Consider the following 14052-nt stretch of genomic DNA (forward strand, 5'->3'; position numbering starts at 1 on the left):
ACCTGTACCTCATTCTCACCAGAGTTCTCTGCTGCATACTGGAAGGTCCAACGGCCAGGGCTCATGACACATACATACGTGGGGCGGGGGGAGTATTTCACCCACTTGTGTGGAACCGGTCTTGTGGGTCTTTTCCATCCTAATCAGCACTGTTAACCCCATGTTCTATCTCTTCTTGAAAGAAATGATACCATTGTTTTCCGTATTTGTCCTTTTTTTCCAAAGAATTTCCACAGGCTCATTGTGGATATTATCCTGATGATCAAAGTATGCAAATGTTTCCGACTTGGACTGAAAGGATTCTCAGGATTTCACCTGATAGAGAAAGATTGTCGTGGGGAGATTGAGGTAGTAAAGACTTTAACAGAAACTAACTACAATTAGCTTTTTGCTTGTTATTGACATAATTAATGGGTTTTAATTTTTAATAAAATAATGAAAATTGCCTAAGTCTTTAGGGGATAAACATCTGGAAAGTTGTGCAAGTATTTTCATCTGGGACTTGTAGCCCTCCAGCTGTTTTGGCCTACAACGTCTATTAGCTCTAGCCAGCATAGCCAATCCTGAGGGATCATGGGAGCTGCAGACCAAAACATTTGGAGGGCCACAAATTGCCCATAGGAATATAGGAAGCTGCATTATACTGAGTTAGACCATTGGTCCATCTAGCCCGGTATTAATGACACGGACTGGCAGCAGCGGCTCTCCAGGATTTCAAGCAGTAATCTTTCCTAGCCCTACCTGGAGATGTCAGGGATTGAACCTGGAGCCTTCTGCTCGCAAAGCAGGTACTCTACCACTGAGCTTCCACCCCTCAAATAGTGGCTCTTCCTCTTTACTGCTCAGCTCTACCCCTGACTCCAGGCTCCATCGCTGGTACCCCATCCATATGCCAGAATGTAGTCTTTCAGGGGTTGTCCACCTTAGGGTTAGCCAACACCCCATGTTCCCCCAGTGTTCACTTGAGAACCCTTCTCAGAAACTTATGCAACACTTGAGAATTCTGTGGCAAATGTGCAGTAGGTGGGTGTGTCCTGAGCAGACAAACTGGTGTGATATAAAAATGATCTAAGTATTGAGATAAGATATTGTCATATAGAATTACAACTGTGGTGCATCAACCCTGTACAAAGCTAATTGGGATATCATCCAGGGATCCAGCTGAGGACAGGCTAAAAATATAGCCAGCCCCTCCGCTTACATTAGCCAGATGGATTTAGTTAATTTTTCCCCAGATATTTCATAAGAGTACATTTTGCAGGGTAAGTGGAGTCTCTGCTCTGCCTATTGATGGTTTGTTGTTTTTAGTGTGTGTGTGTGTGTGTGTGTGTGTGTGTGCGCGCGCGCGCGCATGTGTAGATCCAACTCAGATATCCAATGTAATATTTAGTTTGGCCCCAAGTCTCACCACTGTACCTCAACATCTGTACATAAGTACATATTTCCTGTTATGCTTATTTCATGTATCCAGTTGGTGGCTCTTGCCTACAAATGCTCATGCCACAGTAAACCTAAAGCTTTAAAGGGTCATCACACTTTTTAAATACAAAGTCAACATACATCATACAATTATTTAAAAGATCTAAGATTAAGGCTTGTATCCCGTGTTAGTCCTATTTAGAATAGACCCATTGAAATGAATGGGACTTAAGTTAGACTAAGATTGGATACAACCCAAAGTATGGCTGTAGAACCCTTTTAAGTTTTCTTCTTACAGAGCTCCTAATGAAATTAATTGCCTTTTAATGTTTAATTTTTAGGACAGGACAAGTTCCAATATTGTGTTTGACCGGCATGAGTTCAGCGTTTCAAAGGTCTGGACAAAGAAATTCCTATTTTTGTTGCACCTACAGTGACAGACACCCAGGGGGCTTTGTGGGGCTGGGCAGGGCATAAGAGGGGATGTAGTGCAATGGTCCCCACACATAAACTTTGGGGTGGTTTATCCCTCTGGGAAGTGACATTAGGAGCTCAAGGTGATACCAGCTCTTCCTTACTGACTTGCCCTTGAGCGCATAGCTGAGCCCCTTGTAGATGAGACGTGCTTCAGCCCTTGCAGCTTGGCACTCAACAAAGTCTTGAAATGCTGTTTGCTTTTCAAGTGATAGTCTCATAGGGCACCACCAGATCGAAACAATCCTCTTCAGCTTCCAAATTGGCATATCTTCTCAAAACATCGTCATTAAAAAAGAAAAGGAAAGGTGGACAGATCACCTGTGCATGGCCTGATTCACATTCAAGGGTCTACACAAGGGGTAGAGAAACTTTTTGGGTCGTGGGCACATTTGTCTATTTGAGAAACTCCTGGGCACCAGTACAAAATGGCTGCCATGGGAGGCATGGCAGACAAGTAACCTGCCCAAAAGACTTGAGTACAAGGCACAGTTGGGGTCTGAGCCCCAGCACACTAAATAACTCCTTTGAACCCACAGTTTTCAGCACCAACAGAAACCTATTTCATAGCAATCCCAGCTACCAGTAAGCAAATGTGTGTATTGTTTTAAAGTGGGAGGGATAGGGCCACTTGGTAGGCATCAAGAAAGGTGGCCAGATGTCCACGTTACTTACCGAGCACCTAAGTGTCGATAGTCAGTGAGAGTCCAGTAGCTGAAAGAGTGGGAGAGGGTTAGGGTAATGGGATGAATTTGAGCAAATGTACTTTGGATGCAATTCTATTCATATTTAGGCAGAAAAAAGTCCTACAACTCCCAGCATCCCCCAGTGTCAGGGTGGAAACTGAGCCAATAGAACCCCAGAGCAGTTCTGGTTCTGAGGAGGATCAACAATCCATGGGAGAGGAGCCAGCTCATCCCTCACAGGCACAGCAGCTGGCAGAGATTCCTCCTGCCGGCATTCCTGAGATAGATAGTGATCCTAGCAGTGAGAAAGTGCAGGAACGGGGCTTGCTAGACGCTCGACGCAGATGTAGGGAGCGATGAGCGATGGAGGGCGCGAAAAGGAGGCGTAGCGCCTGTTTGGCGCGCAAGCAATGGCCGCGTCCCATGGACCCAAGGGAAAGAGGGAGGATCTCTCCCTAGCCCATAAGTTCAGGGTCTTCAAGTGACTCTCCTTCAAACGGGGATCAACTGCCTACTCGGAGCATAGGCCACTCTGCTGTTCCTTGCTCAGTCGCTGGTGATTAGCATCTGAAAGAGTCATTAAGTTGTAAAAAGATTAAAGCCTTGAAAAGAATCCTTTCGTCTGTGTCTTGAGTTGGCTATTGGCGTGTACTGAAAGAGTCCGCTAGGGCGCTCCTGACACCCAGCCAGCATGTAGGACTTTTTTCTTTCTAAACATGAATGGGATTGCATCCTTAGACTTCAACTTAGATGAGGTGAGAATTAAAGATATAATGCAGGGATGGGGAACATGTGGCCCTCTGGATGTTTTTGGACTGCAACTCCCATCATCCCTCCCTATTGGCTTTGCTGGTTAGGGCTGATGGGAGTTGCAGTCCAACAACATCTGGAGGCCCACACCTTCCCCACCCTTTGTATAATGGGAAAAGTGACTTATCACATCCCTGGTCATAAGAGACATAAAATACACACACCACGCACATATCCCCATGCCATTTTGTGAATATTTCTTAAAAACGAATTGTAAAGACTGAGCACTATAGCTCTCAAGCAGGAGCGTACCATGGCGATCTTTAAAACTTTACTTTTTAATAGTGGTAGACCCAGCAGGGCTTCCTTCTCCCCTCACTCATGTTAACTTGCCATTGCATGAACCTTTCCATGATAGTCCCCCCGCCTCCAATATTACCATGGATTATTAAAAATAATTTCTAATGAATTAAATGATTTTGAAATTGTCCACAAAGGTGAAATTATGAAGACATGAAATGAAGATACCAGTTTCTCTTGACTAAAAGAACAGAGGTTGACAAATGGTCCCAACTCAGCAATCCAACTTGTGCAAAAGGGTGTTGCTGGTGGAGGAAAACCCTGCCTCCAGCAGCCTGGGGAGGAATGTGCCCTTGATGTTCCTGAACTGTGCAAATGCCACCAAACAGGTGGTCAGACTCAGTGCTGTTACCTTCATGACCAGGTTGGATGCGAGGACTGATTTTTGGCAATCCCTCCTTTGCATCAGGTGATCACAAACGTCAGACGCGGCAGTACCCTTTGTTTGGCTGAGGATGTCCTTGCATACAGCCCACTGCTCTACTTGAGGATCTGTGGATCAGGAATACTATAGGTTTTTAGAATACAGTTTTAAACACACTGCTTAAAATGAATCAAGAGATGTGATGATTGTGTGCTGTCAGTACTGACAAGCCTTAAACAGAGGACACATCTGATGAACCTTGAATTGACAATCTACAACTTTAATCAACAACTACTTAGTTAAGAACACAATCCTACATAACGGATGCTTGATAGATGGGGGGCTATGATATCAGAGCCTTCTGTCTGTTCTCAGTCCTGCCAGCAACAGCCAGGCAGGGTGGGAAGAACAGCTGCGGCCATTTTTGCATCCTGTTCCTCCTTTCTGCCTTTAGGCCTATCTAGCTTGCTTTCCTTCCTGGGGGTAAGGATGGATACAGAGAGGCTCGTGGATCCACACGTCTCCCCTCCTGCCTACCAGCGTGCCCCCTTTCCTCCCTTCCCATCCTCTCCTGAGGTCACTGCAGCTGGGAGGGATCAGAAATCCAAGCTGAGATTCTCCACCACCCAGGTTGTAGCTCAGGCAATGTCTAGGGGCCATAGGATTGCTCTCTAAAAGATTTGGTGGATTGTTTGATTATTATAATGTTTTTAGTTATATCAGAAAGTGATGTTGTGCTTAGTTTAGCATGGTTGTGCTCAAGAGATCTGGTCACATGTTATTCAGGCTTCCCTGTGATCATCTCCATCTCATGGAGGAGCTTTGTAATTTTGTAAGGGAAACGGTGGTATGAATTGGGACATCCACATGGACACTGTGCACAAAATGGTCATAATTTCCATTGTTGCGATGGTACTTTTCAATAAACCTCTGCCATGGCAGAAATTGCAGCCATGGTTCATGTCAAGGAATTGTGGCTCCAGTTGTGAGACAGTCACACGGAGGCATGTGCAAAATTTCAGCGCACACAGGAATACAAGAGAGGAGATTTGGGTCTGCCTCTTTTCTAAACCAAGAGAGAAAGAATCATACCCACTGTGTTGGGAGCATGGGAATGTCACCTCCCATGTGATCGTTTAACTTAGAAGATGTTTGGAATCTTCTCCAGGATCATTTTCCTTTTAGAGCAATCCAAATAACAAAGAAGCCACCGGCGTGGAGGACTGATCTTGAAGTAAGACACTTACGAAACCGCTTGCAGCTTCTGGAAAGTTTCCGACAATATAGCCCAATTCTGCAAAACCTTCTGGCCAAAGTGGTCCGCTTCGAACGGTAATTTGGAGGGCGGGGAGAGCGGCTATACAAAATATTTGCAGCTATACAAAATATTTCTGTAGTTTCAATGAGCTACAGCAGCCTTCCCCAACCTGGTGCCCCCCAGCTATGTTAGACTACAGCTTCCAGTATGCCCCAGCCAGCATGGCTGGATGGGCCATGCTGGGAGTTGTAGTCCCAACACAGCTGGAGGGCACCAGGTTGAGGAAGGTTGGGCTGTAGATTCCAAGCTTTCTCATGCATGACCACTCAGAAGTAAGTCCTATTCAGTTCAGTAAGACTTACTCCTAGGTAAGTGAGCATAATATTGCAGTCTAAGTAACTACTCATTGGCTTCCCTTCTGTGACACCCAAAGATCAGGCTGCCTCACTCTGCCTAATGATACTAGATAGAGAACTAACACAGGGGGATGGCATCTGTACCTGGCACCCTTGGGCATCTGCCAGGGTCCAAGCAGCCACCCAAGCAGAGTCCAGTAGCACCAACCCCAGTGCCTGGTTGACCCTTCAGTCCACCAGTTACCTTGGCTGCAGGCTTACCTGGAGGCAGCAGTGTAGGTCTGAAAAGCTGCTCACCATATTAAATTCCCCCATAATGCCCCATTCAAGTCTCTTTTAACTTACTGGAATTCTTCAAGGAACTTTAGAAACTTGCCTTGAACTGGGGACCCTGGCCGCAGGACCTAGGTGCCACACTCCCTGCACCACCAGGGCAGCTCTCAGGTGGAAGGGGTTCTTGGTCTGACATCTACTTTGCTGCAGCCCCACCCATGTGTTGGCCAGAGATAGTACTGCTGCCCTTTAACCCAGCAAGACCAGGTGACCTGTGTTACAAGGCCCTACATAACTGTTGCTCCAAACTTAGTTTATTAGTCTGAGCAATTCATTCCTGAGAGAAGCTGCTGAACAGACTACTCTTGCTTTGCCTGCCTGGTCTAGATCCTGACCACCGCCTGTCTCCAGTCATGCCATCTGCCTCTAATCCTTTGGATCCTTGTTTACCTGTGCCAGAACTGGACCCCCAGCTGGCTCTGGATCCTGTGGCTTTTGGCTGTATTTGGCTGAGGCCTGCCACTTAAGGTGGAAGATCCCCAATCAGTTAGTGTGGATTGACCCTATGACTCCATGCTGACACATAATGAAATGCAGAGGAACAAGGTGTGAAAACCACATCGCCCTCTTTCCAACTAATTTTCATTAATTCATTTATATCCTGCCTTTCTACCAGGAAATAGAACTTGAAGGCAGCTAACAACAATAAAAGGCAACATTTAAATAAAAATGTAATTAAAACAATCATAGAACAAAACATTAAAACACAATTAAAAACACAACAATAACAGTATAAAAGCAGCACCCAAGCCAACAGATCCACTTATTCTCCAAAGGCCTGCTTGAATAAAAACATACTTGCCTGCTGGCAGAAGGACAGCTGTGAGAGAACCAACTTCGTCTTCCTTAGCAGGGAATTCCGCAGCCTGGGAGCAGCCACTGAGGAGGCCATCTCTCATATTGTCACCAAACGCACCTCTGAAGGCGATGGTACTGAGAGAAGGGCCTCCTCTGAAGATCTTAAAATCTGGGCAGGCTCGTATGGGAGAAGGCGGTCTTTCAGGTAGCCACTCGCAAGCTGCATAGGGCTTTATAGGTCATATTAACCAGCACTTTGAATTGTGCCTGGAAACAGACTGGTAGCCAGTGAGGCTATTGCAACAGATTGGAACCTCGCATGGCTTCTTTTTGTAAGAAAAGGAAAAAGATGGAGTAGTTGTAAACACACATGTTAAAAGTGCTTGCTTAATGCAACATGTAGGTTGACCCATATTTCCTGCCCTTTTGAGCTGTCTGAGTTGTGTCTCAGTAAAATGGTCACAGGATCCTATTATTTTCCTCTAGCCACCTAATAAAGGACGAGGAGCAGATAATGACCAGGATTCTACTGCAAGGGGGCTCATTTCGATACAGTCAGGGCCAGAAATATTGGAACAAGGATAACTGTTTTGGCAGTTGGCCTCTGTACACCACCACATTGAAGCTGAAAGGAAACACACCCAGGTGGGAGTGAAGTCAGGACTTTCAGCTGTAATTCAAGGGGTTGGACAAAAGTGGGGCACTAACCATTCAGGAAGTACAGCCAGTGGCATACACACACACCCATCGTTGGTGGCTCATAAGTAATGGAACGAATGGCTGACAAGCAGCTGTATGGCCAGATGTGGCCTGTTTCCTGGGTACCCCGTGACCAAGCAAGCAGATAAAAGGCCTGGAGGTGGTTCTGAGTGTTACATTTGCATTTGGTAGCTGTTCACTGGAACTCCCAGCATGAGGTCCAAAGAGGTGTCCATGCGAGTGAAGGAGGCCATCATTAGGCTGAGGAAACAATATAAACCCATCAGAGAGATAGCAAGAACATTGGGAGTGGCCAACACAACTGTTTGGAACATCCTGAAAAAGAAGGAATTAACTGGCAAGCTCAGCAACAGCAAAAGGCCTGGAAGACCACGGAAAACAACTAAAGTGGATGACAGCAGAATTCTGCTCATGGTGAAGAGGAACCCTTTCACAACATCTAGCCAGGTCAAGAACGCTCTTGCGGAAGTAGGTATGTCATTGTCAACATCTACAGTCAAGAGACGGCTTCATGAATGTAAATACAGAGGCTTCACAACAAGGTGCAAACCACTGGTAATGGTCAAGAACCGAAAGGCCAGATTAGCCTTTGCCAGCAAACACCTAAAAAGCCTGCCCAGTTCTGGAATAAGATTCTTTGGACTGATGAAACCAAGATGAACTTGTACCAGAATGATGGGAAGAGAAAAGTATGGGGAAGGAAAGGAACAGCTCATGATCCAAAGCATACCGCATCATCTGTCAAACATGGTGGAGGCCGTGTTATGGCATGGGCATGTATGGCTGCCAATGGAGCCGGGTCACTGGTGTTTATTGATGACCTGACTGCTGATAAAAGCAGCAGGATGAATTCTGAAGTGTATAGGACTATACTTTCTGCTCAGATTCAGCCAAATGCTGCCAAACTGATAGGACGCCGCTTCATATTGCAGATGGATAATGACCCAAAACATACAGCAAAAGCTACCCAAGAGTTTCTCAAGGCAAAGAAATGGGATGTTCTTTAGTGGCCAAGTCAGTCACCTGATCTCAACTCAACAGAGCATGCTTTTCACTATGGAAGACAAGACTGAAGGCAGAAAGACCCACAAACAAGCAGCAGGTGAAGGCAGCTTCAGTAAAGGCCTGGCAAAGCATCTTGAGGGAGGAAACTCAGCATTTGGTCATGTCCATGGGTTCCAGACTTCAGGCAGTTATTGACTGCAAAGGATTTTCATCCAGGTATTAAAGGCGATCCTTCAGTTTGAAATGATGTTGGTTTGTTCCATTACTTATGAGCCACCAACGATGGGTGTGTGTGTATGCCACTGGTTGTACTTCCTGAATGGTTAGTGCCCCACTTTTGTCCAACCCCTTGAATTACAGCTGAAAGTCCTGACTTTGCTCCCATCTCGGTGTGTTTCCTTTCAACTTCAATGTGGTGGTGTGCAGAGGCCAACTGCCAAAACAGTTATCCTTGTTCCAGTATTTCTGGCCCTGACTGTATAAGCAAGGGATGTTGCAGGAGCTACTTGTTAAATGGGGTGCCAACTCCCATGCTGAAAAAGAGCTGAAGTGGCATTCCATGACAAAGTGTGGGAACACTCCCGCTATTTTAGTATCCAACCCACGCAAAATCAGGTGCTCTATGTGTCTATGCTGCTTCTCTAAACAAATCTTGAAGAGTCATCCAGTTCAGGTTCATTTCTGCTAGCTTGTGATGTCATCTGATTGTCTGTTTTTCCAGGTTTGGGCGCAGGAGAGTGATCATCAGGAAGGGGCAATGGGGGGACAGTTTCTACTTCATCAATTTTGGTACGGTTGCTATCACTGATGATGAGGATGGCAGCAGTGCCTTTGTAGAAGCAGCTCCAACTACGCTTCGGAGGGGTGCTTCTTTTGGAGTGAGTGTTACGTACAACCACACGTCACCATTATAACAAAGTATATATCCTTCCATCAACACTGAATACCAGAGTGCACTTCTCATTAGCAGAACTTGCAATAATTATTCTGCATACTCAGAAATTACTGTTGCTTCTGATGGAAGTTATAGATTAGGAGTGGGGAATTTGTGCCCACCCCACGAGGTTGTTGGACTACTGCTCCCATCATCCCTGACCATTGGCGAGGGTGGCTGGGGCTGATGAGAGCTGGAGTCCAACAATATCTGGAGGGCCACAGGTTCTGCACCTCTGTTATAGACAAAATCTGTGTAGCACTTGTGATTAAGACAGCCTGAGAATGTAAACTGCAGATGAAGGATGCCCTACATCTGAATTCACAGATCTGCTCTGTCCTCAAGAATATAGTCCAGGGGCCAGAAGTGTACTTTGCTACACTAACAGACTCCCCCACAAGGGGTCAAGTGCAAACTAAAATTGGAAACATCTAATTTAGGGTGTGGGCAACACACACATGCATGCCCAGGTGTGGCCCCCATCATCCTCTGCTGCCCCCCAAATTTTGAAGAATTTTTTAAAATAAAAAATGGTGTCTGCAGTGGCTACAGAACTTTAAAAGGATTCCATTTTGCTTAAAAACAAACTAAATGCAACCCATGTAGTGCTCTGTGGTGCTACAGAGCAGTTTGCCACCAAATTTCAGTGGCAAAATGGCAAAAAAATAGCTTTTTAAAATCTGGGGGTGCCTTGCAGACTGCGGTCCACAAGGGGGCTGTCCGGGGGTGGGGGTGAAATGTCTCCTGGACTTCCTGCAGTTGCCCACCCATAAGGGCTGATTATACACAACTTTGAATTATTATGTATCCCACTGATGTTATGTACCAAATTCAAAACAGAGATGTAACATTAAAGTATGGGATTTGTCTGTTTCTTACAACTTAACAACTACAACAACAACAACACATTTTCTCTTTTACAAGCAAAGAAGTGGTGGGCAAACTTTTTGAGATGTTAAAATTTGGTAGCAGTGGAGTAGCAGCAGTGGTGTGGTACCTCCAGTAGCTCCCCCTCCTTCTCTAGCCAGCTGCCAAGCACTGAAGGGGGCCTGCCATAGCGATGGAAGCATGCCTATTGAGGCCTGGCCTGGACAGGAGCACCAACAATGCCTGCAGCCTGTGCCTGACACACCGCCCTGCGTATTTGGGCTGGGCAGCAGTGGAACCAGCAGCAGCTGCTTGCCTTCCTTGTCCTCTATCTCCATCAATCACAGCCTGCCCACAACTAACAGAGGAGGCAGAGGCTGGGGTGTGGGAGACAACTGTGTGAGCAAGGGGGTGGGGGGGATGCAAAATCCTAGGCATGTCTACTCCAATGTAAGTCCCAGTCCCATGGGATTGCCTATGGGAGCCAGTGTGGTGTAGTGGTGAGAGTGTTGGACTGGGACTTGGGAGATCCAGGTTCTAGTCACCACTCCACCATGAAGTGGTAAAGTACCACCATGAAATACCCGCCTCCCAGCTGAGCAGAGCAGAGCAAGCTGCTCCAGCTGGTCCAGGGACTACAGAAGCAGGCAAGCTCCCAGAGAGCAAGCGAACAGAATGAGCAAACGGGGAGCAAACAGGAGTTGGCCAGGGGAGTTGCAGTGGTTGAAGAGACAAAGGAGACAGAGGCTAAGAGGTAAGTGGGCTGCAGGAAGCCCAGGGGGCTGCCCTTTATCCTTCTGATTGGCTGTGAGCTCACCAGGTGCTTCTGAGAGCTCCAACTGAATTGGTGTGGCCTGAGTACTCCCAGCAGCTGACTGGGCGGGAAGCTTCAGTTTGTTTCCCGCCTCCCAGCTGAGCAGAGCAGAGCAAGCTGCTCCAGCTGGTCCAGGGACTACAGAAGCCGGCAAGCTCCCAGAGAGCAAGCGAACAGAGCGAGCAAACGGGGAGCAAACAGGAGTTGGCCAGGGGAGTTGCAGTGGTTGAAGAGACAAAGGAGACAGAGGCTAAGAGGTAAGTGGGCTGCAGGAAGTCCAGGGGGCTGCCCTTTATTCTTCTGATTGGCTGTGAGCTCACCAGGTGCTTCTGAGAGCTCCAACTGAATTGGAGGGGTGTGGCCTGAGTACTCCCAGCAGCTGACTGGGCGGGAAGCTTCAGTCTGTTTCCTGCCTCCCAACTGAGCAGAGCAGAGCAAGTTGAGCAAGCTGCGCCAGCTGGTCCAGGGACTACAGAAGCAGGCAAGCTCCCAGAGAGCGAGCAGACGGGGAGCAAACAGGAGTTGGCCAGGGGAGTTCGGCAGGGGAGGTCAAGGGGGAGGCCCCTAACATTTTTAAAATTATTTTTTATTTTTTTAAATAACTTTAAAAACTTTTTTTAAACTAACTTTTTTCCATTTATTTGTCTTGTAACACACACTTTCACACCAGTGGGACTCTGCTTTTAACCTCTACTGAGTAGAGGAGCAGGCACAGGCTAGTCTAGAACAATCACAAAGCTAGACACAAAAAGGGAAAAGAGGCTATGGAAGGACAAGACTCTCCAGTGGTGGTGACCTGCAAGGTGTGTGCAATGTTTGTTTTCTTGCCTGAGAACAACATGGCCTACACCTGCAACAAGTGCAAGTTGATCACGCTGCTGGAAGAAAAAGTAAGTGGACTGGAGCGGCGACTGTTGACCCTCCGGGGAATAAGAGAACACGAAGAGTTCTTGGACAGAATGGGGGAACTTCAGCAGCAAAGGGAAGACCAGAAGCTTGAAGAGCAACAGCAAGATGAGGCAGTGGGAAATGCTGAGGTGAAGATAAATGGAGCAGAGGATACTCCTTGGAAAAGGGTGACAGTTCGGAGAAGAAGAACTAGATGCCACTGTGCACCAGTGGAAGCAGTGGAGCTGTGGAACCGATTCCAGGTACTTGCGGATGAGACTGGAGGACAGCCTGCAGAGGAAGAACCACAGGGGAACCTGCATGAGAGTGAGCAAGAGGCTGAAGGTCAGTCAAACAGAGGCAATGAAACCCAGGCCTACAAGAAGAAGAGAAGAGTGGTAGTAGTGGGTGACTCCTTGCTGCGTGGGATCGAGACCCAAGTATGTCGCGAAGACCTGTGGACTCGCCAGGTATGTTGTTTCCCGGGAGGACAGATTAGAGACTTGACTGAAAGGTTGCCTGCACTCATAAAGTCCACTGACAGGTATCCCTTTCTTCTCATCCATGTGGGAACAAATGATACCGCCAAGTGGAGCTACGAAGAGATCACGTCAGACTTTGAAGCTTTGGGAAGGAAACTCAAGAACTTTGGGGCCCAGATAGTTTTCTTATCCATCCTTCCAGTAGTTAGAAGAGGGATAGAAAGGGAACGAAAAATACTCCGGGTGAATGACTGGCTACGAAGGTGGTGCTGACGAGAGAGATTTGGATTCTGGGACCACAGGCTATACTTCCTGGAAGATGGGCTGTTGGCTAGGGACGGGTTGCACCTCACAAAGGCTGGGAAGAATGTGTTTGGCCACAGCATGAAGAACTTCATCAGGAGGGCTTTAAACTGAATCCTACGGGGAAGGGAGATGTAATGTTGGGGGTAACAATGGACGTAGGCGCATGCACTGCAATGGAGAGAACAGCTCTGATAGCACCCAATAATAGTCTTCAGACACATGTAGGAAGAAAGCCAGACTATGAAGCACATGGTCTTCGATGTCTATATACTAATGCCCAGAGTATGGGAAACAAACAGAATGAACTTGAACAAGAGGGAAATTATGACCTGATAGGTATAACTGAGACTTGGTGGGATGACTCTCATGACTGGAATACAGCAATTGAAGGATATAACTTGTTCAAAAAGAACAGGAGGAACAGAAAGGGAGGTGGGGTTGCACTGTATGTAAAAAATACATAAATCTGCACAGCAATACAGGAGCAGGAGCTTGGTAGCCCCATCGAGAGCATCTGGGTTGAAATAAATGGAGCAAAGAATAAAAGGAACCTGGTGGCCGGAGTCTACTACCGGCCACTCAATCAAGGAGAAGACAAGGATGAAACTTTTGAAAAGCAAATAGCCAATGTTTTAAGGAAGCATGATGTAGTAGTAATGGGGGACTTCAATTTCCCCGATATTTGTTGGGAGACAAATTCTGCAAAACATGGCCCCTCCAGGAAATTCCTGACTTGTGTGGTGGATAACTTCCTCCTACAGAGAGTAGAGGATCGGCTATCCTTGACTTGATCCTAACCAACAGAGATGACTTAGTGGATAAAGTAGCAGTTACAGGAACTCTGGGGGAAAGTGACCATGTTGTACTTGAGTTCTTGGTTCTAAGGGAAGCAAAAGCTGAGTGTAGTCAAACGCGTACCCTGGATTTTAGGAAAGCTGATTTTAATAAACTCAGAACAATGATCAGTAAGGTCCCATGGCAAGCGACGCTAACAAGAAAAGGAGTCCAAGATGGGTGGGAGCTTTTAAAAAAGGAAATTCTCAAGGCACAATCACAAACAATTCCAACAAGAAGAAAAGGTGGAAGACAACAGAAGAAGCCAATGTGGCTTCACAAGAAGCTTAGGGATTACCTGAAAACAAAAAAGGACACATATAGGAAGTGGAAAGAAGGCCAAGTAACAAAGGAAGAGTACAGGCAGATAGCACAGAATTGCAGGGATGGCGTCAGGAAGGCTA

The 14052-nt window shown here is 46.7% G+C and overlaps 1 protein-coding gene across 1 annotated transcript in view; it reads left to right on the top strand.

The window, feature by feature from the left end:
* CNBD2 (cyclic nucleotide binding domain containing 2) overlaps positions 1–14052 on the top strand; it is a 34616-nt gene that overhangs the window by 462 nt on the left and 20102 nt on the right. The window contains exons 2-5 of the mRNA XM_084818191.1: positions 226–348; positions 1761–1814; positions 5222–5385; positions 9245–9401. Coding sequence (XP_084674317.1) covers positions 259–348; positions 1761–1814; positions 5222–5385; positions 9245–9401 — 465 coding nt within the window. The 5' untranslated portion in view covers positions 226–258. The remainder of the gene's footprint in view (positions 1–225; positions 349–1760; positions 1815–5221; positions 5386–9244; positions 9402–14052) is intronic.

The sequence above is a fragment of the Heloderma suspectum genome, chromosome 1 (assembly GCF_057233095.1).
Source record: "Heloderma suspectum isolate Gila_16-S chromosome 1, 16-S_ref, whole genome shotgun sequence".
In the NCBI taxonomy this organism is placed as follows: Eukaryota; Metazoa; Chordata; class Lepidosauria; order Squamata; family Helodermatidae; genus Heloderma; species Heloderma suspectum.